This window comes from Carassius auratus, unplaced genomic scaffold (assembly GCF_003368295.1).
Source record: "Carassius auratus strain Wakin unplaced genomic scaffold, ASM336829v1 scaf_tig00054203, whole genome shotgun sequence".
Taxonomy (NCBI): Eukaryota; Metazoa; Chordata; class Actinopteri; order Cypriniformes; family Cyprinidae; genus Carassius; species Carassius auratus.
In genome coordinates, this window is record NW_020527302.1 from 1 (window position 1) to 25340 (window position 25340).

General features: G+C 35.5%; 4 protein-coding genes and 1 long non-coding RNA gene across 5 annotated transcripts; 1 reads left to right on the plus strand and 4 right to left on the minus strand.

Moving 5' to 3' along the window:
- Nucleotides 1-282: 282 nt before the first annotated feature.
- LOC113090294 (uncharacterized) lies at nt 283-2089 on the minus strand. Its single transcript, XR_003286988.1, has 3 exons — nt 2016-2089; nt 789-966; nt 283-418 (listed from the first exon to the last, which is right to left on the minus strand). It is a non-coding gene; the product is annotated as an uncharacterized LOC113090294 (long non-coding RNA).
- On the minus strand, nt 2072-10692 carry LOC113090298 (TATA box-binding protein-associated factor RNA polymerase I subunit C-like). The gene is made up of 11 exons (XM_026256217.1): nt 10271-10692; nt 9417-9531; nt 8363-8415; nt 8141-8236; nt 7967-8022; nt 7555-7802; nt 6465-6593; nt 6166-6283; nt 5110-5181; nt 3281-3416; nt 2072-2140 (listed from the first exon to the last, which is right to left on the minus strand). The coding sequence occupies exons 1-11, from the start codon at nt 10397-10399 to the stop codon at nt 2072-2074; spliced, it is 1221 nt and encodes a 406-aa protein (XP_026112002.1). The 5' UTR covers nt 10400-10692.
- Nucleotides 10693-11704: 1012 nt separating this feature from the next.
- Nucleotides 11705-15787, minus strand: LOC113090295 (proteinase-activated receptor 3-like). The gene is made up of 2 exons (XM_026256215.1): nt 15593-15787; nt 11705-14551 (listed from the first exon to the last, which is right to left on the minus strand). The coding sequence occupies exons 1-2, from the start codon at nt 15654-15656 to the stop codon at nt 13473-13475; spliced, it is 1143 nt and encodes a 380-aa protein (XP_026112000.1). The 5' UTR covers nt 15657-15787; the 3' UTR covers nt 11705-13472.
- Nucleotides 15788-20769: 4982 nt separating this feature from the next.
- On the minus strand, nt 20770-23267 carry LOC113090293 (60S ribosomal protein L35). The gene is made up of 4 exons (XM_026256214.1): nt 23165-23267; nt 22441-22577; nt 21729-21810; nt 20770-20975 (listed from the first exon to the last, which is right to left on the minus strand). The coding sequence occupies exons 1-4, from the start codon at nt 23165-23167 to the stop codon at nt 20826-20828; spliced, it is 372 nt and encodes a 123-aa protein (XP_026111999.1). The 5' UTR covers nt 23168-23267; the 3' UTR covers nt 20770-20825.
- Nucleotides 23268-23587: 320 nt separating this feature from the next.
- Nucleotides 23588-24424, plus strand: LOC113090296 (cytochrome b-c1 complex subunit 9). The gene is made up of 2 exons (XM_026256216.1): nt 23588-23774; nt 24100-24424. The coding sequence occupies exons 1-2, from the start codon at nt 23634-23636 to the stop codon at nt 24148-24150; spliced, it is 192 nt and encodes a 63-aa protein (XP_026112001.1). The 5' UTR covers nt 23588-23633; the 3' UTR covers nt 24151-24424.
- The last annotated feature ends 916 nt before the right edge of the window (nt 24425-25340 follow it).

The following is a 25340-nucleotide window of genomic DNA, read 5'->3' on the forward strand; positions in this document are numbered from 1 at the left end:
TTGCACATTTTACTGTGATCACATGACAACTCGATGGTGTTACCATCAGTTTGCTTGATGGAAAGCTTTAGCATCTACTTTACCCAAAGTCTCGTTCAATACACTGGCGATTAGCCTAATTTACAAACTACAGTCATATGAATTACTCTACTTATGTTTTTCGTCAACTCTTTAATTAAGCAATGAATGCAATATAGGTTGTTTGCTTTGACCGACAATTATTTCAGAGTAAATAGTTCATTCTAGTCAAAATGCTGAAATGGTTGTAAAAGCATCCTGACCTGCAGCAGACGCGTTCAGTCTCTTCTGAGCGAGGTGTCTCTCGTGGGGTAGCAGACGGTTTAGGTGGCTCAGACTCTCTTTGGGACTTGAAAGCTTTAGAACGGATCCCGAGTCTGACAGACGTGCTCTCTCCCGCCTGAGTGACATAAAATTAACATGCAGTCATTTAGAAAAAAAGCTTTATCCAAAGATGCAGCAAAACTTATAAACAAAAAGAACAGTTTAAATGCACAGTTCATTTACATTACAAAATTGCAAAAGTAACGCAGCAGAACCAATCTTTGAACCAATGCAAATTAACTTGCATACCACTATTACTTGCTTTGCATAAACATAATTGTCTTCCAGTGCTACAGCTGGTGCACATTTCCAGGTAACATACAAACTAACAGGCTGCTGATGATGCACTGTAATTGGCTTTGAATGAAAGCATTTTCTAAATACTTAATAGCACAAATTATGACGAGTAACAAAGGAAACTGTTGCTCATACAGTGAACTCCTCACCCGTGTACTGCAGTAACATGAGTTCCTGTGACCTCTGAGCACCCAGCAGCAGTTTGCACGTTTGCCTCGGGGTCTGTGCTGGCAAATCGCAAGCAAACATCGGTGGAGACTCCATCATATGATCCCATTTCAGCATGGGGATAGCGGGAACCCGTTCATCCATGATGTAGGTGGAAAACTGCAGACAAGGAAGGGCTTTATTTCTCTTCCACTGAACAGTGAAGGCATCAGATACCAGTCCACAGTCTTAAAATATGAAGAGCTTATTTGCAAAAACAGATAAATAAACAAATGTATGTTTTTGTGTTTGTGTTATTTAGCTGTATTTAAGTTGTGTTTTAATCCTATCAAAATAACCAACTGCAGTTTGATAGAGATTAACTGAATGCACAATGAAAAAACATCGTTTTATAAAAACACAATTATCCGTTTTTGCAGATTAACTCTTCAAAAGTTTTTTTTTAATTGAAATTAACTGAAATGAATACTTCTATTGAGCAAGGGCACATTAAAGTGATCAAAAGAGACATTTAAAGACAATGTGACAAAATAATCTATTTCAAGTAAATTCAGATTTCTAATCAAATAATCATAGCTTGCACAAAAATAAGCTGTTTTAAAATTGATAATAAAAGTTGCCTGAACATCAAATCAGCATATTAAAATCATTTCTGAAAGATCATGTGACACTGAAGAAGACTGGAGTAATTGAAGCTGAAAATACAGCTTCAATCACAGGCGATAAATTACATTTTAAAATATATTGAAAAAGATACAGTTAATTTAATTGTAATAATATTTCACAATATACTGATTTTACTGTATTTTTAAACAACGAATGCAGTAAGAGACCTTTCAAAAACAGGATACAATGGCACGTTAATTGATAACTATTCATATACATAATATTGTGAACACAAAGGTAGTTCACAGAACTACCACAGAAATACCATGCGAAGTGCCAAGGTGCTTTTTGTGGTCAAGATCACACTGATACAATACATTCATAAGGAAATGTTCCACAGCATTAAAGACCAAATCTCTTATCACTAATAACATTTCCTGTTAAAGACAAAAAGGTTCAGCGTTGTGTGTGTTGAATCCAACGCCATTTGGATTTCTGTTCTGGAGGATTGCTGGAAGAACCACAGGGTGAGCCACAGCTGCCACTCGTTTCAGGCTAGTATCCGACTCAGAGGTGATGGGATGTGATGTTGACGTGTTTACCTGGGTATTGATGAGGTGGTGATGGGCGTGGCTTCTACTCAGGTATTTGGTGAGTATCACTCGCTCTCCGACATACAAGCTGCTGTCCTTCCGATCCGGAACAACGTGTGATTACAATCAGCACTCTGCACAGAGGAAGTGACAGACAAATAATAAACGGAGAACCACATAAAGAGAACAACAACAACAGTGTAAACAAAGCATACTTATTAATACACTTGATAGATAAACCGTAATGATACAAAAATTCAGTAAATTCAGCTTAAAGACCTTTCTTCACCAAATACATGTTACACTTAATTTCTTAAAATACTTATATTTTTAAATACTGTAAACATGATAATTATTATATTATTTATCATCATTCATATCCTATTAATAAGAATAATTTAATTAGATAAAAAATGGATAATAGTATTTTATAATTCTATTTAATTTATTATTAAATCCTGTTATTATGAACAATATTATTTAATAAAATACAATAAGATTTAATATTAAATCCCATCATTAATAACAATTATACAACAATAGTATGAAAAAATCATCTTAATTATTGTTATAAATCCTACTACAATGAACAATAAGACTTAATAAAAAATGTGGTAACAAGACTTTAAAAAAAATAAAAAATATATAGTTTTTATTAAATCATTGTTAAATAACATTTATTAATTTAATATACAATTATAACAGGGTGATTTTAATATAATATGCTACATTAATCATAATATTAAGCAGCCTCTCTTCACCTGACCCTTCTCATCCAACCAGCCAATCACGGACATTTTTACATTCATCCAGAGACTTGCTAATGAGGAACATTTATGAAGCCAATATAACTCTACATACAATGGTGAATTAAAGGCATAAGCATGATTAGTATGCAAACCAGTGCAGAAGTGCAGACAAGATGACAAAGAGAACAAGAACTTTATTTTAAATGTGAGTTACAGTAAGTACCTTTGTCAATGGTTGTGGTTTGTAAGTGTTCACAGAAGAGTGTGTCTTCAGCTGTACAATATTTATTTTGTCTCAGTAACATCCACTTTTGATTGTGGAATTAATCATTCATGAGTGATAAACACTACAAGGTATAATATGCAATAAACTGTAAATTTTACCACTGAATGCACTTGTTGGTTAGACTATCAAAATGAAAAAAGCGCACAGCGCACTCTGATAAGGTGCTAAATTTTTAAGGACTCATTTCTAAATAGGATATCCATAACCAGGTTGATTCAATATAATAGGCGTGGCTTTACCCGAATGTCTGTAAGCTCCGCCCCCGTTCTGTCAGCGTACACCATGACTCTCGGGTGACAGGAGAACTCACACCATCGCCATGGTGACTTAGCATTGAAGTACAGGTTGGAATCTTCTTCACGGAACTTCTGCAATCTGAAAAAACAGAATGTCACAAACCTCTGGAAGGCTTACAACATCTCTCTCACACACACACACACACACACACACACACCATGTGCCTGCAGCTTGCATCAGCTCAGAGGACAGACATATTAACCCGCAAGTGGAAACTGAAGCTTTGATGTAGGATTTGTGGTTGAGATGAATGCAATATGGAAACAAATTTAAATGTATTACATATGTTGCAATAAACAACTTCCGGTGGTTTTTGTGTTTATGCCAAACACATTTCACAAATGCTCTGCAGTTCATTTTATAATCATAAGAATTTTTGTGTTTAAAGGTGAAATTTTAACTGGGTTTATCCTGTTTGAAAAAGTACCAGTAAAACATCCTAACAGCTTGAAATACAAATCATGCACTAGTTTCAATGTCTTCTGAAGCCAGGTGATAAACAATCTTTTTTTGCCAGCAGCCATATCACCCTGGAAAACAAGACCGGTTTCCCTCTGAAGCTAAGCGGGGCTGAGCCTGGTCAGTACCTGGATGGGAGACCTCCTGAGAAAACTAGGTTTGTGGTCTGTGTGGGTCCTAGCGCCATAGTGTAGTGATGGGGACACTATACTGTCAACAAGCACCGTCCTTGGATGAGACGTCAAACCGAGGTCTGTGGTCATTCAAAAAAACCCAGGATGTCTTTCGAAAAGAGTAGAGGTGTGACCTCGGCATCCTGGCTAAATTCACCCATCGTCCTCCGACCATCATGGCCTCCTAACAATCCCAATGTCTGCTGATTGGCTTCATCACTCTGTCTCCTCTCCACCAGTAAGCTGATGTGTGGTGGGCGTTCTGGCGCACTATGGCTGCCGTCGCATCATCCAGGTGGATGCTGCACACTGCTGGTGGATGAGGAGATACCCCCTGACTATGTAAGCGATTTGAGTGCCTAGAAAAGCACTATATAAATGTAAGGAATTACACTTTTTTTTTAGCTAAATGAAATTAAGCTAAAACAAAAACACCTGAAAAAAAAGTTACAATTAAAGAAAGTAACAAAATGTTACAGCTTGACTGTAAATATTGCCTTGGCAACTAAATTAAAATAAAGTAAACGTAAAACTAAAAATCTATTCTAATTATAAAATGTATAAAAACTACTACTAATAATAACAATATTTAGTAAATTTGTTAAAAGTATAAATTAAACCTTTTTTTATAAAACTAATAAAAACAACAAAAGCACATAAAATTGATAAAACAAACTAAGATTAAACTTAGAAAACATAAGACTAATTTAAAATTTGATAATAATACTAATAACACTGCTCTGATGTGACCATTGACAGATTAATGTGTTAATTAACAGTGATTAATGTGACCATTAACAGTCAGAGAACCGTGAACATGCAAACGTGTTGTTAACTTCCTGAAATATCAACTTAAAATCTCAGGTGACACTTAAAATATGATATATATCTGAGGTCAAAGGGGTTCAACCAAAAATGTTGTGAATCTCTGAACCATGGCAAAGGGTTTGAAAGTTGAGCAAATGAAGCTATTCTCTCTAAATATGTGGACATAAAAACATCTATTACTGTGCACTTGGGTACTGGACGAACTCAACTAAAGAACATTTTGTGTAGAGGAAGCAGACATGATACAGATGTTGAGCTTCAAGCACAAGAGAACAGCCAGTGAAGCACATATTGTTCTTAAACACACATACCCTTTTTTGGCAGTCCAAAGATAAGCTGCTCCTTGCTCATTGACCACCGCCAGCTCATTGGGGAAGTGTGGACTGGAGAGGACAAAACACAAGGTTATAACTCGTCACAGGTTTAGCTGCTATTACAAAGCACCAAGGCTAAAATACATCCTGCAGATCTACAAAATATCCTAAACCACATTATTGCTTTTCTTAAGACAGCTGAAAGAAACACATTTAAGGTCCACAAAAGCAATAAAAGAGCTTTCTGGTCTAGGATACTACACTGAAGGATGCTTTCCATGTTTGTTAGACCTTGAGAATGAAAACAAACCTATCAAGAACAATGTCCAGAATTAGAGCAAGAGACCTTTTGATTTAGGGCCTCGAGAAATATATTGTGTGATTTTCATTATATTTTTTTCTGGATTCTGTGTTTTATGACTTTAAGCAAATTTATCATAAAAAATGGTGCCCAATGAACTAAAACTAACAATGATAATGATGATAATATATCTTGACTATTACATTCCTTCAAAATATTAATAGTGTTGCGTTTTAGTACACAATAGTAATTTTTGTGTCATTCTTCAAGTTATCAATCACAAGACACCGTAAACTGCAGTAATGATGCTGAAAATTCAGCTTTGCATCCCAGGAAAAATTACGTTATAAAATATTATCAAATAGAAAACTGTAGTAATTTCACAATTTTACTTCTGTACTGTAATTTTGATCAAATTAATGCAGATTCGGTGAGCAGAAGATTAAACTATATTCAGAATAAAGCACAGCCTCTAGTGCTTCAATTTGGACCATTGTGTCCAGTACATACAGCAAACCAACACAAACACAACTAACTCTGGAGCCAGAAATACTTAAACTCTTTCAGCACAATAGTTAAATCAAGTCATTTGAATATCAGGCCACTCAGAAAGGCGCTGATCATTTGAATAACCGCTAGGGGCATTTTCCAAATCAACTAGACATGGGATCGTGTGAATGATTAATCGAATAGCAGGGAGTCTTCAGGAAGGCCTGAATAATCAGGGACCAGGGGGACCCTTTCTAACACACCTGACGGTGATGCAGGAGAAGCGATCTTTTGTCTGGATGACGTCCATTAACACTGGCTTTGTTTTGTCTCCGACCAACCAAACACCACAGAAATAATCCGAGCGCACAGCCACGTTACCTGCACACAGATGTTTGGATTTTACACTCTTCAAATGAAATCCTTTTCAGAAGTGAGTACGGTTTTATTGGTAGTTTCAGACATGTAACCAAAAAATGCATGCAATACTTTTTAGGCTTGTGTTTTGACTCTTCCTCAAAGTTATGGTTTGATCTCAGCCCATGCATTTCTCAGATCTCACCTACATCCTCCATATTGGCCAAACTGATCTGTCTGACAGCTCCATTCAGATAAAAGACAAGAGGTTGGGAGTCCATGACGAAACTAGGAGGCTTGTCCTCACTGAACTGTTGCACCACCCTGTGGAAATCTGAGGAACGGCAGTAAAGGAAATATTACGAGAGATGCCATCACTTTTCAACATTTCCTAAAGATTCAACAACAAATGGAAGAAAACCTTTTTGAAGCCCTGCAGAAACTAAATGAACACCTTAATATAGAACCTAAAATTAAACTCTAAAAATAAATCTATAATGATAATATTTTAAAGAAAGGTCTATGACTGAGCAACCCAGAAAGCCTCAAGAGTTTGTCTAAAAAACTATTTATTTACTGTGCAATAAAAACACAATAAGAACTCTTTATATAAGGTGGGACTTTTAATTATAAACAAACCCAAAACACATTCGGGACTCTTATTTGAGCATTTATACTTCCCAGGTCAATCAAAAACATGAAGAAGCTAAAACATGCAATAATAATGAAGTATAATAAAATCAGATGAATAATTAACTTAAAAAATAGAAATGTAGCCTTGGCAGTTAATCTAAAATAGGTTGAAATAAGAGAAAGTTTAAGAAATAATTCATTGTTTGTGAACTGCTCTGAAACCTGAGTAAATTACAGAATTGACATTTTTGGGTCACCTATGCCTTTAAGACCTCTGAAAATGATAAAGTCTCCATAGATCATGCTCCCGGAGCTGCTTCTGTGCACAACAGTGAGCACAAGCCAGGTTCAAGTGATTATTATCTTTTGATTAAAGATGTTTATCTTACAAAAATGCATAGAGCCACTACAGGAGGCCTTTGCTCACCCCTCAGATCGGGTGCTTTTTATTTAACTTCTTCTGGGCTGACTACAATGATAGAGCTTGAAAGATCAAAGACAATATAAATTCTGATATCCTGACTGGATTTTTCTGAAAGAAAGGATGCCTCGGGAATGAGTGATACACAGCCTAATCTTCATTTTTGGGTGAACTTACCCTTTAATAAAGTTCACCCTCATGGCAACAAAAACTAAGATATGACAACTACGAAAGAGGATACTGAGTTTGTCCATTGCGTCTCCGCTGGGATAGATCAGACAGCCATCGCTGTACCCCTGGGACTCGTGTAAGGGCACGTATCCCAGAGCGCCCCCTGTGGCGTCCGCACAGAACCGCTGCTGTTCCCGCTGAGACGTCAGCTCCTCGTGGAGGAGCGAGGCCAGGAGAGAAGGAGGAACATCACTCACAACATCACCAACAAGATTGTGCAGATGACGGATCTTCCTTGAGTAACACGCGACCTCACATCTAACAGATAGAAAGCACATCTCAAGTCTGATTTTGATTATTTTTAGGCATTATACAACTAAATGTCACCATTTACATTATTTATTCCTCCAACTTCACCCATTTGATTTTCTGTTTTGTTGTAATTGTAAAACAGTAATATTTGAGTCAGATAAAAATCATACCTTTTATAATTTAAGCCCTTTATGAAGCTGTTGGCCCAGCGCATTGACATAACATCCTGATTGACAAAGAACAGAAGACAACTTTTACAAAACCACTAGAAACATAAAAAAGGGGGGAAAAGGTAAGAAAATGAATTCTGACCACAAACACCACACACATCAAGACTCTCTCACCTTTGACTGTTTCTCTCTGAAAGATAAGTTGTCCTGAAGCAAATGTCCCATTGTGGAGAATGCATCCATACAGTGATGCTTGTAAAAATACTGCATCTGAAGGGGAAACACAGGAGAAAACTACTATATACAAACATTCCTCAGACGTTGTGAAATAAAAAGTTAATTTAAAAATTACAAAACCCAAAGTTTATTTTTTTATGTATCATTACTTCAACTCACATGCTCTGGAAAATCCATTGGATCTGGAAGAACATCAGATAAGAGTCTGGGATCTTGGAAAGTTTAGAGAAATGAAAAAAGCTTATAAAAAAACATAAGAAAAATACACAAATATGCAATTATTTAACATTAAAAAAGTAACAAAATCTTTTTGCAGTGTGACATTACAATTGAACATTACCTTTATTTCTCAAGTGTTATTGTTAATGAAAACTAAAACTATTAACTGACAAGAAGCTAAAAATTTTAGAAAATTAAAATCCACAAGACTGAAAAAATTCAGAAATTTTATGAAAATCACATTTCTACAGGTCTACATTTTTTATATAAATATACACTTAATTTTGTAATTTGACATGTAGCTCAAATAAAATGAAAACAAAATATTAGATAAAAACAACTTAAATCAAAAATACTGCCTTGGCTTGTAACTAAAACTAAATAGGTTTACATTAAAATACTAAAATCAGCAAAAATAAAAATAAAATACTAAGGCTTACAATAACATACTAAAAACCACTGAGACTGAAAAAAAAGTCATCTAAAAATTATTTTTAAATATAAATTATATTTATACATATATAAACTTCTTAACATAAAAAAATATTTTGTTACTTGATACAAAGCTCAAATAAAATGATATTTTTAATATAAATATTAATTACCGTACTAAAAAAAAAGATCACATTACAATACTAAAATCACAAATTTAACAAAACTCACACACAAAATCTAAAATAAAATCGTAATAGAAATCATCAGCACATTACATACAATTAAAATGCACAAAGCCAATTAAAAATATTTTTAAATGCCATAATTTTATACATTAATGCCATTCTCATTACTAAAACAACCCTGGTTTTCTATATTTAAATTCACTTTTGTCAAAGAGTGACTTAAAAATAAAAATGGACAAAATACACAGTCTATATATTAAATGAAAGTACACAAAGCAAACGCACTACATTAAAGAAAAAACTGCATCTTAGATTCTGGGATTTGAAGAAGTTTGATTTAAAATTTGAGCCCATCAAACGATTAAAACATTTACCTTCAGATGGTTGAAATAAAGGGGTAACCGCTGGTTTGAGCGGCACCCATTCCTCACCACTCAGAGTGTGCTGGGACTCAAACACATGCTGGATCGATGACTGATCACCATCACACTGTAAACACACAATAAACAATACAGGTAAGTCATGAGACAATTTCACAATTACAGGTGCAGAATGTGAAATATAACAAAACTTTAGATGAGAAATACAGTTCTTGAACATCTTGAACATTTATGCATCTGTCTTTTTATTTTTATTTTTCTGGTTCAAAATATTTTGCATTAAATGAGCATCATCATTACATAACTGTACTAAAGGAATTATTACAGGACATAAAAAACTAAAATAAAAACCCAAAGGGTGTTTACAAAAAACTACATTTGTTACCCTAGAGCACAAATGCAGTCAAAAGTAGCACACATATATATATAGCAATAGTCAACAATACAATGTATGGGTCGAAATTGATGTAGGTTTTATGAAGATATTTTAAGTTACACCAAATCACAACTTAACGATTTGATTAGTAATATGCATTGCTAAGAACTTAATTTGGACAACTTCAAAAGGCATTTTTCTCACTATATAGATTTTGTTGCACACTCAGATTTTCAAATAACGTTAGTTTCATCTCATCCAAAATATTGTTCTATCATAACAAACCACACATTAATGGAAAGCTTATATATTCAGCTTTCAGATTGTGTAAAAATTCTTATGACTGGTTTAGTGGTCTAGGGTCAAATTTAGATGTTATGTTTGTGCTAAACTTATTTACATCATATTGTGTGCGCGTTACAAACCCTTATCATTATATCTGTCGTTATCATTATGACGTGTGTCGTCTTACCGGATCCGCATTGACAGCAAACACGCGCTCGTATGAACCCCAGCCTCCATAACTATGCTTCGACTTTACTTCAGGCGGTCCGTCCAGATAAAAGTGTGGGAAAAGCTGTTTGGGAAATTTGTTGTCCATGGTGATGTGTTCCCTCGGCCCTGGAAATCAGACACGCCCGGGCATGTCCTCGTGTGTCCAGGTGTCCACGAGCGCTCTGATGGCTGCCATGATTCAGTCTCGTGAGAATGACATTTTTAAGATCGTAATATGTCGAAAATGCCGTTTTTATAAAGACAAATACTGTAAATATTAGCACGTGTTTTTGGAAAAACGTAGCTGACAAATGACCGCGTGGCCGCTAAAACAACCCGCGTCCGCTGTTCACGCGCATCAGCTGATCAACGACGTGAAGGAAGCCCGCCACCAGACAACCTTTCAAAATAAAAGCACTTTAAACCTTTCAAAATAAAGCTAATACTAATGTAAATGAAGCAATTTTATAAACAAAAAAGTCATTAAAAAAGAACCAAATAAGATTGATGAAATAAGCAAATAAACAAAATATGAATAAAGAAACACGCAAACAAATACATTCATGACAAAAATAAGTAAATTAAATTCATTTAAGAATTAATATAAACAAAAATATGAACGATTAATAAAACAAGTCAACAATATATGAATAAATGAAACAAACAAATGAACAAATAAACAAATACATTCATGACGAAAATAAATTATATAATGTAAAAAAATATAACAAACAAAAATATGAGCAAATAATTAAATAAATAACATTAAAAAGGAAACAAACAAACAAAACATAACGTTTCAGCAAATCAAATTGTGAATTTAGCAATATTTCGTGGGCCTATTATAGATTTAGTTTTTAGGCCATTTGTGTTTATGGACTAAAACCTATATATTTAAGCAGCGCCCCCACATGTACATCTCTGTACATCACACCTGTTTATTGGTTCTCAGCTTATTTACAGGTGATTTTCAATAAATTAGAATGTCGTGGAAAAGTTCATTTATTTCAGTAATTCATTTATTTCAGCAATTCAACTCAACTGTGAAACTCGTGTATTAAATAAATTAAATGCACACAGACTTAAGTAGCTTAAGTATTTGGCTCTTTTAAATGTGATGATTTGGCTCACATTTAACAAAAACCAACCAATTCACGATCTCAACAAAATAATTATAATATGGTAGCAGGCCAATCAGCTACACACCTGCATCAAGAGTCACCAGACACAGACGTGTTAAGAAATTTGCTGAACCACAGACAACATCAGAGTCGTCTTCCCTGGGCTAAGGAGAAGAATGACTGTTGCTCAGTGGTCCAAAATCCTATTTTCAGATGAGAGCAAGTGTTGTATTTCATTTGGAAACCGAGGTCCTAGAGTCTGGAGGAAGGGTGGAGAAGCTCATAGCCCAAGTTGCTCAAAGTCCAGTGTTAAATTTCAAAAGTCTGTGATGATTTGGGGTGCAATGTCATCTGCTGGTGTTGGTCCATAGTGTGTTTTGAAAACCAAGGTCACTGCACCCATAAACTACTGTGTGCATTGAATTTATTTAATACACAAGTTCACAATTTGAGTTGAATTACTGAAATAAATGAACTTTTCCACGACATTCTAATTTGAGATGCACCTGTACATGTTCTTAGCATAAAACGTTTTTTGATTTTAATGCTTTCACTTTTAATAAGAAAACCAATTTCACCAAAACACAAATAGTGGTGTGGAATATTGTGATGTTTTCATCAGCTGTTTGGACTCTCATTCTGACGGCACCCATTCACTGCAGTGCATCCATTGGTAATAATGCTACATTTCTCCAAATCTGCCCTAATGAAGAAACAAACTCATTAAGTAAATTTTCAGCTTATTTTTTTGGGGGGGCGACTATTCCTTTAAGTGTTTTTATGTGTCTTTCTCTCGTATGTACACGTCTGCATTAGAATCAGAGAGGGAAAGAATCTGTTGCTACACAATTATTCACAACCCACTGACACTTTTGTCTTCAGGTCAAAGACAGCATCTCCAAACTGCAGTCGAATCCATTCTCCGTGCTGTATGATGGATCAAATACAATAAAATAAACACATAGAAACCCTGATGGCAGTTACAAAGCAGTTTAAATATAAGTAGTAAAGCATTTAGATTCTATATACAAACAGGGAATACATATACAGATAAACTTTTCCTTGTTCAACAAGGCTTGTCGCATTCAAGACTCTGAACACAGTCCAGGCAGTATATTACATCTTTTCTTCAAGGGCCATTCAAACGACTCTCCATTTGTATTCAGTATAAAAGGTGCTGCTCCTGTAGAAACCGATTCTGGCTGCAACTACCAACAATTAATTCTCCTCGTGACATTTCACATATTAAAAACTTTAAATCTAGAACAACAGGACTGAAATCAGAAACATTGTAGATAGCTCCTTTTTATAATAATATAAATCACAATTGACTATTTGCTTTATATTCTTAATGCATCTCATTGGTCAAAAATACAGTTTTATGTGAAATAATATTACAATTAAGATAATTGTTGTCTGCTTTGAATATATATTATAAAAATCTATTCCTGTGATGCAAAGCTGTGTTTTTTGAGCAGCCATTACTCCATACTTCAATGTATGAACGCTGGTTTCCAAAAAAAAAAAAAAAAAAAGGTAACTGCAACTTTTTAGTTGATAATTCAGAATTTTTTTCTCATTATTCGGAGAAACAAAAAGTCAGAATTCCGATTTTATATCTTGCAATACTGAGTTTATATCAAGCACAATCTCACAATTTTTTTTCTAGGAATTGCGAGCAAATTCTAAGTTTATATCTGAATTTCATTTTCATTGAATTGCAAGAGAAAAAAAGATTTAAGAGATATAAACTCAGGATTGCAAGAAAACGTCCACATTTTCAGATAAAAAGTAACCTTTCTTATAATTATCAATGTTGAAAACAATTGTGTTCCTTCATATTTTTGAGAAATATTTCATTATAAACCATGTGAATGTCTTTACTGTCACTTTTGATCAATTTGATGCATTCTTGCTGCATAAAAGTATTATTTTCTTGAAAAAAAAAAAATGGTAGTCTAAGTGTCTTTCGGCTATTTCAGACAGGTCACATTAAATATCCAGTTTCAAAGACTAGGGAAGTTAAACGGGTTGCACAACAAGAATTTCATGTTGACTTTACGAGGAGATACTAAGCGCGCGTCCTTTGCATGTCAGGAAGTAGCGTTTGCTTTGGACAGTCCTGGACATGAGCACGAACAGATACGGATCCAGAGCGCTATGCAGGCAACACAGACACACAGCCACACTGAAGTAGATGTAGAAACTCTCCGTGGAGCCGACAGACAGCAGAACATAATGCACAAAATGAAGGCAGCTGCTCGGGCCGAAGCACAAAATAAAGATAATGAAGTTAAACGAGCTAGCTCTGATATAAAGAGCCCAGTCTCGGTGCGAACGGTTCAGGTGCCAGACTATAGAGGTGTAACATGCCACGGTCACCACTAAGGGCAGGAAAAAACCTACACAGGTCAAGCCTAAATTATAATAGATAAGCCACTGGTAGTAATCTAAATTAACAGGAAGAACGTCATGGCATGTGATTACTCCCAGATCTGTGATGCGGTAGCTTTGTTGCACTAGAAATTCCGGCACAGTGGCGATAATAAATATAATCCAAACAATCAAGCAACCCCAAAAGCTAAACGAGCGCTTTGGCAAGCTCTTAAAAAGGAAAGGGTGCACCACAGCTAGGTAGCGTTTGATGCTAATGCATGCTAGTGTGAACGCAGAACAATACAGGTTTCCGTAAAAACAGGCGGTCGTGATACGACAAGTGGTTTCGCCGAATATCCAGTTGTTTCCACTTAGATGATAGTGTGCTTTCAGTAACAGACTGAACAACAACAGCAAGTCCGATGCTGCCAGGCTACAGTACATTATAGCCGACGAAATCACCCTCACTTTGGTTCCAACGGCGAACAAGATGACGATATTTGAGGGAATGCCGACAACGACGGCTATGATGTAGACAGCTGGGATGAACCTGTTGCTCAGAGGACCTTGGAGGTAGTTTGCCGTGTTGTTGTTTTGTAACTTGACTTCGACATCACCGGAGGACGGGAGGACGGGTGTTTGGGGGTCTGTCGCTTGGTTTGGAGGAGGAGGAGGGACGTTGACTGGGATGGCGTTTCCTTGAAAAGTCCTCGGTCTGGCGATGTCAGTGCTGTTGCGTTTGACCTTCCTGGCCTTCTTTCCTACAAGCAGATAAAGCAAAGAGTTAGGACGAGAACACACCTTTGTGTTGTATGCAAAAAAAATCACATTGCCACAGTTAAAATATGTGCATGATTGCAAGTTAACAATTCAAATTTATTCATTTAATTATTTATTTTAAATTGCAAATATGAAATAGTTCTTTTGACATCCAATTTTTGCATCTTCTTGATATTGTGTGCTTTTTAGGAACTGATTTAGGAACTGTCTAGGTAACTTTTGAAAATTGGACATTGGATTTCTAATTCCCAGCATGCTTTGCGTAGGACTGGAAAAGGAGAATAAATATTTAAAATTAGTTATATTATGTCTTTATATATCCAGGACTGTCTGAACCATCTCAAACTATTTTAATATATAAACCATAGGACTATGTGTATGAATAGAAAAACATGCAGTTTGTAGAACCAGACAAAAAGTGAACTGCAAAAATATATTGATCTTTACATTTTCCTACTCGCATCATTTTGCAAACTACTGTACACATGTATTTAATAACACTTTCCTTTGTCTTACTACTTAACATTGGTATATATAAAATAATATTCCTGAAATAAAAATTACAATAAATAAAAATTGCAATATAAAAAAAAAAAGGAATATATATATATATATATATGATTACAGATTACTGAGGAATACAGTTTTGTTTTGTTTATAGGGAAATCCTATTAATGTATAATTCCCATGCTCAAGACCTACTGTTATGTTTCTTATTTCAAATTGGTCTATAAAATATTAATGTATGCCTAAGATTCATAAAATAGCAAAACTATAATTACTGTAGAATCTGTTTGATAACAGATCACTAAGAAAATACAGAAGAAAAAAAATAAGAAAAACACTTATTTTCTAGCTATTTGAGTCAAATCAGATCTAATGTTGTATTTTTACAGTAAACCGACTGTTTTCGCGTTCATCCGACACATGTACAAGAGTTAATTCAGACTTGGCCTCACGGAGTCATGTTTTGTTTGAAGTGAATCGCAATTAAACGTGTTGAACCAATAGATTTCTCTCACCTTTAGCCTGGGTCGAGTTCAGAATAATTAAAGCGATAAACACGGCAAGAAAAACTTTCCCCATGACTCACAAACACGTCCTTATGTGCTCAACTAAAAACAAACGCAGTCTCCACACGTTCAGTCTGTCCGTGGAATCCAAATGAAACGACGGGAGAGCTGTGACTGCAAGTCTCTCTCTCTCTCTCTCTCTCTCTCTCTCTCTCTCTCTTTCCATACCGATGACATCATCACCGTCCCCACTTCTGAACCCCTTTCTGCCTTAATTACTTCGACCCTTTTGTGTTCCAAAACTTTTTCAACTGACTCTTAAAGTGACCGTGCATTATTGTTTTTATGTATTTATTGCTCACTTTTTGGCTGCAAGTTGAGACTTGATGGGGAAAAGGTCCTGTTGGTCTTACAGCAATTTTAGTTTAGCTTGACGGTTTTAAACAAATACCTTTTAGCCATTTAGCCACTGTGTGAAGGAAATGCCTGTAGGTGAGAGATAACAACATAAATAGAGGTTACATTTCTGATCGCGAAATCTCCCTGACGTGTTTTCACTTCCCATCAGTGCACCGTCTTCTTATATAATGGTCACTGCGGTCAGCCAGCTTGTCTTATCCATGACGCAGTATAGAAGTAGATCAAATACAGATCAAAAGTGACAGACACATAAGAGATGGATGCTTTCCTGTTTCCCACAAAGGACATACATACATGTGATAGACCACCAAAACAATCTTGCACACCCACACATCCGTGCACACACTTCGTTTATTTATGGCCCTTTACCAAAGAACTCAACTTCCTCTTTTCACCAGATTTTATATCGGACATTAAGTGCCAATCAAACACAATACCAAAACTGTGCTTATTGTGCAGAAGTAAAACAAAAATGACATAAAAAAATTTCATACAAATAATATTGGACCAAAAATACACCAAAAGAGCTTGATCTGACATTATCAGTAACAGAGATGAGATGCATATTCTGCTCTCTTTCAAAGGAATAGTTCACCCAAAAATGAAAGTTTATTTATAATTTAATCACCCTCAGAATATCCGAGATATAGATGAGTTTGTTTCTTCATCAGATTTAGAAAAATGTTGCATTATATCACTTGCTCACCAGTTAATCCTCTGCAGTGAATGGGTGCCGTCAGAAGCCTGATTATTTTTGAGAGAACTATTCCTTTATAAATTAATACGATTACACATTTCATCGTAACTATGCATGATTTTAGTTGCATTTAAGAATTAATTTTATTAATTTATTTATTACTTTTTTTGTCCCAAAATTGTTTCTAATTTTTTCTCTCTCTCTCTAAAAAGCATTTGCATCAACTATAGAAGACTTTTGAAACTGCTGGGTTTCTAACAAAGTGATTGTTATTCAGTGAAAGGTGTCAATGTTTTTCAGTTGATGACTCACACGCATCTTCTGCTGTGAGCGAGCTGGGTGAAACTCGTGCAAGCAACTACAAAATCTCCCCGATGCAAACATCTACTAAACCTCCTGCCGTTCAGAGTAAATATTCAGATAGAAAGTCAACTGATCTGATGCGTCAGCTACTCAGCTACACAGATGTGTTCCTTACAAACAGAGCACAGAAACAGTCAGACGTTGAAAACCACAGCCCGGGGGTAATTTCTCACAAATACTAAAGTTTACAGGAAAAGGACATTGAGTTTTTAATACGTCAGGACTTCTCAAGGGTCTCAACAGTGTGTTTACACATGCATGGACGGATATCTAAACTCTTCTTGCACACACAGCATGAACATAAAGGCATTGACATGACACATTTAACAGGACTGTGTCTAAATTCCTTACAGTATGTGGACATTTTTTGGGAAGTTTGCGGTTCTCAAAGATAGACTTACTGAGAAGATTTATAGAGGTTTCTCTCTTTAAATTTAGCCTAGAAACAATTGACATCTGGTCTTAAAATAATATTGCTAACTCAACCTCTTGAATTTCAGATCGGTATTACTTTATTTCTTCTGTGGAAAGAAAAAAAGATTTGAGAAATGTCTCTCTTTTTTTAATGGAAGTTATATGAAGAGAATCGATATCGTATCGTATCGTGACGATCCATCCAAATTACAGCCCTAAAGTAAGCCCTCATATTTTGCATGTGATTAATTAGCCTTTTCTATAGGCTATATTTAAACAATGTTTATAATACTTACATTTAAGAGTTTTTTCATGTCTCTAACCGTACACATGAACTGAAGAGGTGGATCTTGGACTCTGTGTATGTAGTAACAGGTGTTTGGCTCTCCAGCTGAAGACTGTGTCCTCATGATCTCTGTCCAGTAATGTTTGGGAGCTGTGCGATGTCTCGGAGCGGTGAGATGCTGGAGGATCATGGGTCACACTGCAGCAGTCCAGGGCAGACTCCCAGTTAGGGATGGAACAATTACCAGTTCGACAATAAATCATGATACAATTCCCCACGGTTAGTATTACCGTTTCATATTTTTATTATCAATAGAACCGTATTAGATTACTGTGATTTGCACAACTCACGATAAATAAATACTGTCCAGCATAAAGCACCGTTTTCAGTAACAGTCCGTTTTTAGAGTACTTTCATTTTGAGTGAAAACTGGGTGGAAAAGCTGTGAGGTTTTAAAAGAGTGCTGAGGGAATTATACAAATCAAATGAATATATGAATTAATTATATGAATGTACCTCTGAAGGTTCTTACTGTCTTCAGAAACGATTTCGATGGCATTTTGTTTTCATCCTGGCTTCATGTAATACCTGTAATTCAGCTTTTCCGTAAGCGCCACCTGCTGTCAGAGAGAATTATATTTGCATTCAGTCTGTGTAGTTTCTGTCTTACTAAAAATGGACTGAATTTGCATGCTCTGCTGTACATTTTGACCGGTTGTTGAAAAACAAGCTTATGTGGATTCTACACATTTAAACAGTTCAGATATAGAATTATTTATGGAGCATAAAAAATAAATATAATCAGTTATCAGCTTTATTTGCACATTTACATTAGATATCTCAACGTGCTATTGTTGTCAGTCAGGCTGGCATTTAAAATGTTATTGTTTTACTGATTATGCAAACAAAAAGTGATTTTATTTGTTGTTTGTGGATGTTGTTGGTGAAGTGATTTATATGTCGGTACTTTTTTAACATCTCCAGCATATTTGAACAATACCGTGATAATACTGATAACATTGATAATTTTGGTCACTATTAATCTGTTCCATCTCTACTCCTAGTGTGTGGTCTGAATCACAGTCTCTCTGTGCTGTTTGTTTGCTCCGGTCAGCATGAGCTGCATCACCTCTTCTTTCTGTGGGTTCAGGCCACGGGCTCCTGGGATCGGACCGTGAGACTCTGGAAACTTCATGAGGAAAAAGAGCCTGTGATGTTAAAGGAGCACCAGATGAACGTGACCTGTGTCTATTTCTCTGTAAGTGGTATGCTGGTGAGAATGAGCTTTGATGTTTGACTCAGGATAAAAAAAAGTTTCTTACAGAGACTGCATTTATTTGATCAAAAACACAGTAATATCAGTAATATTTTGAAACATTACATTAAAAAAATATTTGTGATCAAAGCTGAATATTCAGCATCATTACTGATTTACTGCTCAAGAAACATGTATTATTATTAATGTTGAATTCAGAAAACAGTGTTTGGTGAGGATCTGGGATATGACCACTGGAGTCTGTCTGAAGAGGCTGCAGATGATTGAGAACCTTTGCCGGGTCACACTGTGACATCACAAGCTTCATGATGTGTGTATGTGTGTGTGTGTTTCAGGGTCACGAGGACTCGGCATACAGCTGTGTTCACTTCTGGTGGGGAGCTTCTCACCAGCGGATCTGAACAGCTGGATGTAGAAGAGGATCAAGAACACAGCTCAGAGGACAGAAATGAGAGATGCAGGAGTTTAAACGCAGGACAGGACAGTAAAGGTGACGACTTACAGCTGGAGTGACCCACGGTGATCGAGAGCAGCTGTGGAACTGATTATAAACCCACTGACACACAGCCTCTGTGAATGTTATGCAGCCTTCTGCATGGTCATATTTATGAGATGAACATCCATGAAAAACCATCGCCATGTCAGAACATTAAGTTTAGGTTCACAAGTTTTCGTTGGACGTTTGTATACATTTTTGTACGGTTTTCTTTTTTAGTGCAAAAGTCAGGCATCGTCTATGAACGCATGAGGTTTCGGATTACTTATTTACTATTTTCACTGCAAACTAGTGTTTATGGAAATAAATTAAATACAAGTAGCAGTTTGCAATATCAAGCAGCAAAACAGACTATTTTTGTTCTGCTAAAATAGTGGATTACAATGGTAATCAAGTCTTACATTATTGATTTTAATGAAACTACACAAAGGGAAGTATTATATAGGTTATATAATATCATATATTTTCATGTATTAAGACCCATAAAGGCTTACGGTGCAAGAAAAATATTTGGTGTGAAAAAACTGGTTATAAAAATTTTTTATATTTTATATTAAACTTTACGTTATACTACTAAATGTTACGCTTTTCAAAATTGTATCATGTTACAGTTCTAAGAGCCAATTTAAGTTTTAGACCATTTAATCTCAGCAAAATGTAATATTTACTAAAAGGATACATTCTATAAACCATTAAAAGATAAAAAAACACCTTAATTTTAAGTGTAACATTAGGGTCTTACAATTTTGGATTTTCAATAGAATATCCCTTTGTATTACACACCTATTTTTTTCCACAATCAAAATAACTTCAAAAGATAATCTGGATTACCAAACTGAAAAGGTAAAAACGCCCTTAGTTGAGAAAACTTTAACAGGAAATGTAAGTTCTCATTTTTGGTTTCTAAAAACAACTCCGTCTACTGAAGGTGGTTGTCAAACTTTTGTTTTCTCAATGTTTCATTTTTTTACATTGTAGTTGAAGACATGCATCTTGTTAAAATTTGTCAAATCTAATTTCAATAAGTTTGTATGAGGGCCATAGAATCTTCTGATTACCAACCACAGACAAACCCTTGAAAAGGTTAACGGATTTAGTTTTCGAAAACTAACCTGGAAAAAAACATTGATTTAACCAGTTCCAACTAATGTAAAAAAAAAAAAAAAAAAACAGAAACCCAAACATGTTTCCCATTAACCTCTTTTTCTGCTTCAGAAAACACACAGACTCGTGTCTTAATTCCAGGGTGGGGAGTTTATTTTTTTCAGTGAAAGATAACAGTACAGCCTCTCAAGCCTTGACGGCGAACTTGCGGATGGCGTAGAGGCGGGACTTCCTCTGCATCTTCTTGGTCATCAGGTTCTGCTCGTGTTTTGTCAGCTGACGACGGATGGCACGTGTCTTCTTGGGCCTCAGGTCCAAAGGCTTGTACTTTTTACCCTGATAATAAAAACAACAAGGCTGTTAGAATCAACAAGCAGACAATACAGGAAGCTGAAAGAGAACAGGAAGTGTGGAGATCAATCAGACTTGAACATTCAGCTGTAAATCCTTCCATAATAAAAGCACATGGATCCTTTTCACAAACTATGATAACCTTTTCCACACTTAAATCTAAATCTATAAAAATGCAATTATATACATTTATATTTATTTGCACATTTAGAACACTATACTTTGCATTGTATCCACCTTGGAACTTGCTGTTCAATTGCAATAAATTACTAAAACGCTACAATACAAGCATTAACATACATTTCCAAGACAAAGTAACTGGGTTGTCAAGTAAACAGTCTTTTGGATTTGGACTACAGCTTTAGTTCAGTAAATGAATGGACAAAGGTTTTGTCGGCTGCTCACAGCAGATGAGCGTCATTTAAAGACTCTGCCGTGAACGGTCATAATTCTTTAGCAAGAGAATATTCACACTAGCTCCACTTCAGCAGGAGCAGTGCTGGGTGATCGCCTTGCTGGAGTCTTATTCATTTATTGCCTGAATACAATAATGAACGTAAAGTGACAATAATGGCCATTACAGCTTCCCATTTCAACACACACTGCCATTTAAGCATCAACTCAAGCAAACTCTAGATGCATCGCTCTGAAAGATTTAAACAGGCTCTCCCCTTCTCTTTAACCTAGTGTTAAAAGCAGATAAAAAAAAAAACCCCATTTCAGTGGCGTTAAACTGACCTTGTAAAACTTCCTCAGATTCTCCTTCTGTGTCTGGTTGATTACTGTGAGGACTCTGGCGATGGACTTGCGGACAACGCGGCTGAAAAGAGAGGAAATAAACATAATAATGCTTTCCATTTAATTTAAGGTCTTCAATTAACCCCAAGAGTTAAATTTGTCTGAAACTTTAGAAATAAAACCGCAAACCATTTCAAAACATGTTTTGAATATGGAATAGATACACACAGGGTTTTTACACAGGGTTTCTATAAGGTAAACTACAAAGGTAAACTCAGTATTTATGTTAGAGGAGGGGGTTAATTCCGAGGGAAAAGGTAATTAATTGATTTTTTTTAAGTAACTACATTTTGCAATATCTCTTGATGGCTCTGAAAGATGTACGCATATTAGTACCAAAAACACTGAGGAAATGCATGCAACATTCTGTGCCACAGCTATGAATTTAGTACTTAATTTGTGAAAGGGCTAATTAATACTTCAAGACCTGGAGAAATTGTGTGTGAATACTGATTTTCCTTGTTCTTGGATCAGAACACATTGAAGAACCAAAATACACACACATTCCCATCACACTAAAGCGGGCACTGAATTGCAGAAGGGGCCCCAGATCATTGTTTTTCCTTCACATCACATCACATCACATCCAGGCCTCAAATAAAGGGATCTGTGGGGAACAGAGGAACACAGCCGGCTCCATCCCATCACTCACATCTTGGAGAGTTTGGATGCAGCTCCTCCGGTAACCTTAGCGACGCGGAGCTGGGAAAGCTCCACCTTCAGGTCCTCCAGCTGTTTCAGCAGCTCCTCCTTTTTCTTTCCAAGCAGGTCTCTGGCCTTGATCTTTGCCTGGATACACAGGAACGTTATTCATTAGCATTTAACAACAAACCAGTTTTGTATTGATATTAAGTGTAGTCTTTATAGAAACTCAGGGTACTGTGGATAAATAACAGAAGCATACAGGTGCATAGTTATTGGTGTTCAGCTTTCTTCATGAACTATTTCCTACAAACACTGTCAGGGGTTTCTGATGTTAATGCTTTGTAAACGCGTGCCAGCTCGCACTGAACTCGTGCAAGCTAAACAAAAAGGCTATAACAAACAGTCATTTGTTTTTCATCGTTACTGACTTCTGAAAGCCACAATGTCCAAAAGAGTTCCATAATTTTAACTTTACGTTTTTATGTGACGTTCAAATCCGTCCCAAATGGAACGCTGCGCTTACAGGATAAACGTCACACAGCACCGCTGGGCTTAAGTCAGCTTTAGTTTCATCGCTCAAAATTCACTTTCTTCCAAAGTCATCTTTTTAAATACTGGACTCAAACTTTAGCGCACTACTCGAGGCGTAATTTAAAAGTCTCTTTGGTGGTCGTTAAACATGTATAATATACAGGATTGATTCAGATTGCTCGGTTTCAGAAAATCCTCACCATTTTTCTCGATGGCTGCCACAAGAAAGGACGTTGCGTCGGTCACGTGGGAAAATCTACCGGGTTACGGAGGAAACCAAACGATTGCGAAAAAGGGGGAAGGAATGTTCCATTCCCTTCTTAAACAGGGTGACTAATTACATAATTGATTCATTTAGGATATTATAACCCTCAAATTTAAAATATTTAGAAGTTAATTATATGGTAAATACAGAAAATATACTAATTTCCAATGCCAGATGTCTGTTACAAACATTCAGTATATTCTGAGATTAAGTGTACGTTTAAATATGTTTACGTTTGCGTAAAAAAATAAGTGTTAACGTAAAAATAAATACATTTAAAATGTATTCGCTTTTCTTGCAAATGCATTTTCTTAAATGAAGAATTTAAATGGAACAGCCTCATTGGTCGAGGGATTTGATGGACAGCTCGTCGCTCCGCCCACTCTTCCGGAAGACTGACCGTCATGGCGCTCACGAGAACCGTCTACAATCTGCTGTTCAGAAGAACATCAACTTTCGCCATCACTATCATGGTGGGAGCTGTGGTCTTCGAGAGGGTGTTTGATCAGGCTGGAGAAGCGCTGTTTGACAACATTAATCGGGGGGTAAGTCAGTTGAAGTCGGTTGATTTCTTCTTGACCCGCCGGTAGACTGACCTTGATTAGCCAGCTGGCTAAGGCTAACTACAACTAAATATACAAATATAGCACAAACTTGAGCCTAAATAAATTATAAATCTTGTCCTTATAATAATCTAATTTTATATCAACAGTTTAATGCGATTTTAACACAACACTAATGCTATGAAATCAGTATAGAGTTCAGCTAATTCATATTGTCGGTTCAATCTGAGTATAAATGATAATATGTCTGTTATGTGCTTTGCTCGCCCTTTGTGTTGTTATCTAATTGTTTATCCTCTTTTTGTAGAAACTCTGGAAACACATCAAACACAATTATGAGCAGAAGGATGAAGAATAATGAAGCAGCTTGTGGATCATTAATTCTACCATCATCCCATTTTCTGATGTGACACTGTTTGATGGTCCTCTGGCTTTTGCAGCATCCTCTGGCCGCCGTGTTTCATCTTCCAGCCAGATTGTCCTGGGGACATAGACAGAGACTCATCACCGAACCCTGATAAATTGTCATGTGAACGCCTGTTATTTTGTGTTATGCACATACTTCATGATCTGTAAATGTGTTGCTAACTTAATTCTGTATGAATAAACCCAATTATTCAGAATAGTTTAAATCTGCTGGTTCATTTGTGTATGCAGTGCAAGAGGGAACTTTAGGTCACACTTAATTACATGTTGTAGTTAAATTTGGTTGTGATGTATGATTTTTAGTAGTTTAGTAAAAAAAAACAAAATTCATGGAAAACTGAAATCCAAAGTCTATTTTTATAGTGAATATAATTTTTTTTTTGTTGTAATTTCCTGAGCACTACAAAATATGAGTGCTAGATCTGTTTGTTCAAGATTGAAATCCATAAATCCGCTCATCCTTTAAGAAAAAAATATAATTTTGATAAAGGCGTGTGTTTTCAAACATAAACTAAGAATATATTATTACTTTATTTTTGTGAGTTGAACAATTATGAGAAATGTATGTTCTTCAGTTAACAGTCAAAGAGGGGGCTTTTTGTATTTTATTAATTTGTATATTAATGCATTGGATACAATACATTTCTTTCAATCTTTTTTTTACCATTTTTGATTATATTAATTATAATTAAATTTATTAATTTTGATAAGTGATTCTACACTTTTTTTTATTATTATTATTCAGACTTCAAAGGCCCCCCAATTATAAGCTATTTATAGTTTTTTTGATGGAAGTGATCCATTTCAAACTTTTTTATTTACAGAAACTTGATATATTTATATACTTAACCACAATCCATTCAGAAATATTGTAGAAGTTACTAGAACTGTATGCTATTTAGATACAAACTCTCATTATTGAGGGGAAAGTATTAGTATTGCATTTTATTATTTACTATTTTTATTTTATTATTGTTTTAGGAATAAGACATGCATTTTAGTGTACATTTGGATTTAAATGTTTATTCAGCATTTTATTTGTTATTATACTTTTGCCATTCTAATACATCAATAATGTAAAACATTATTATACATGTTTATGTCATATCTAAATACTTTTTA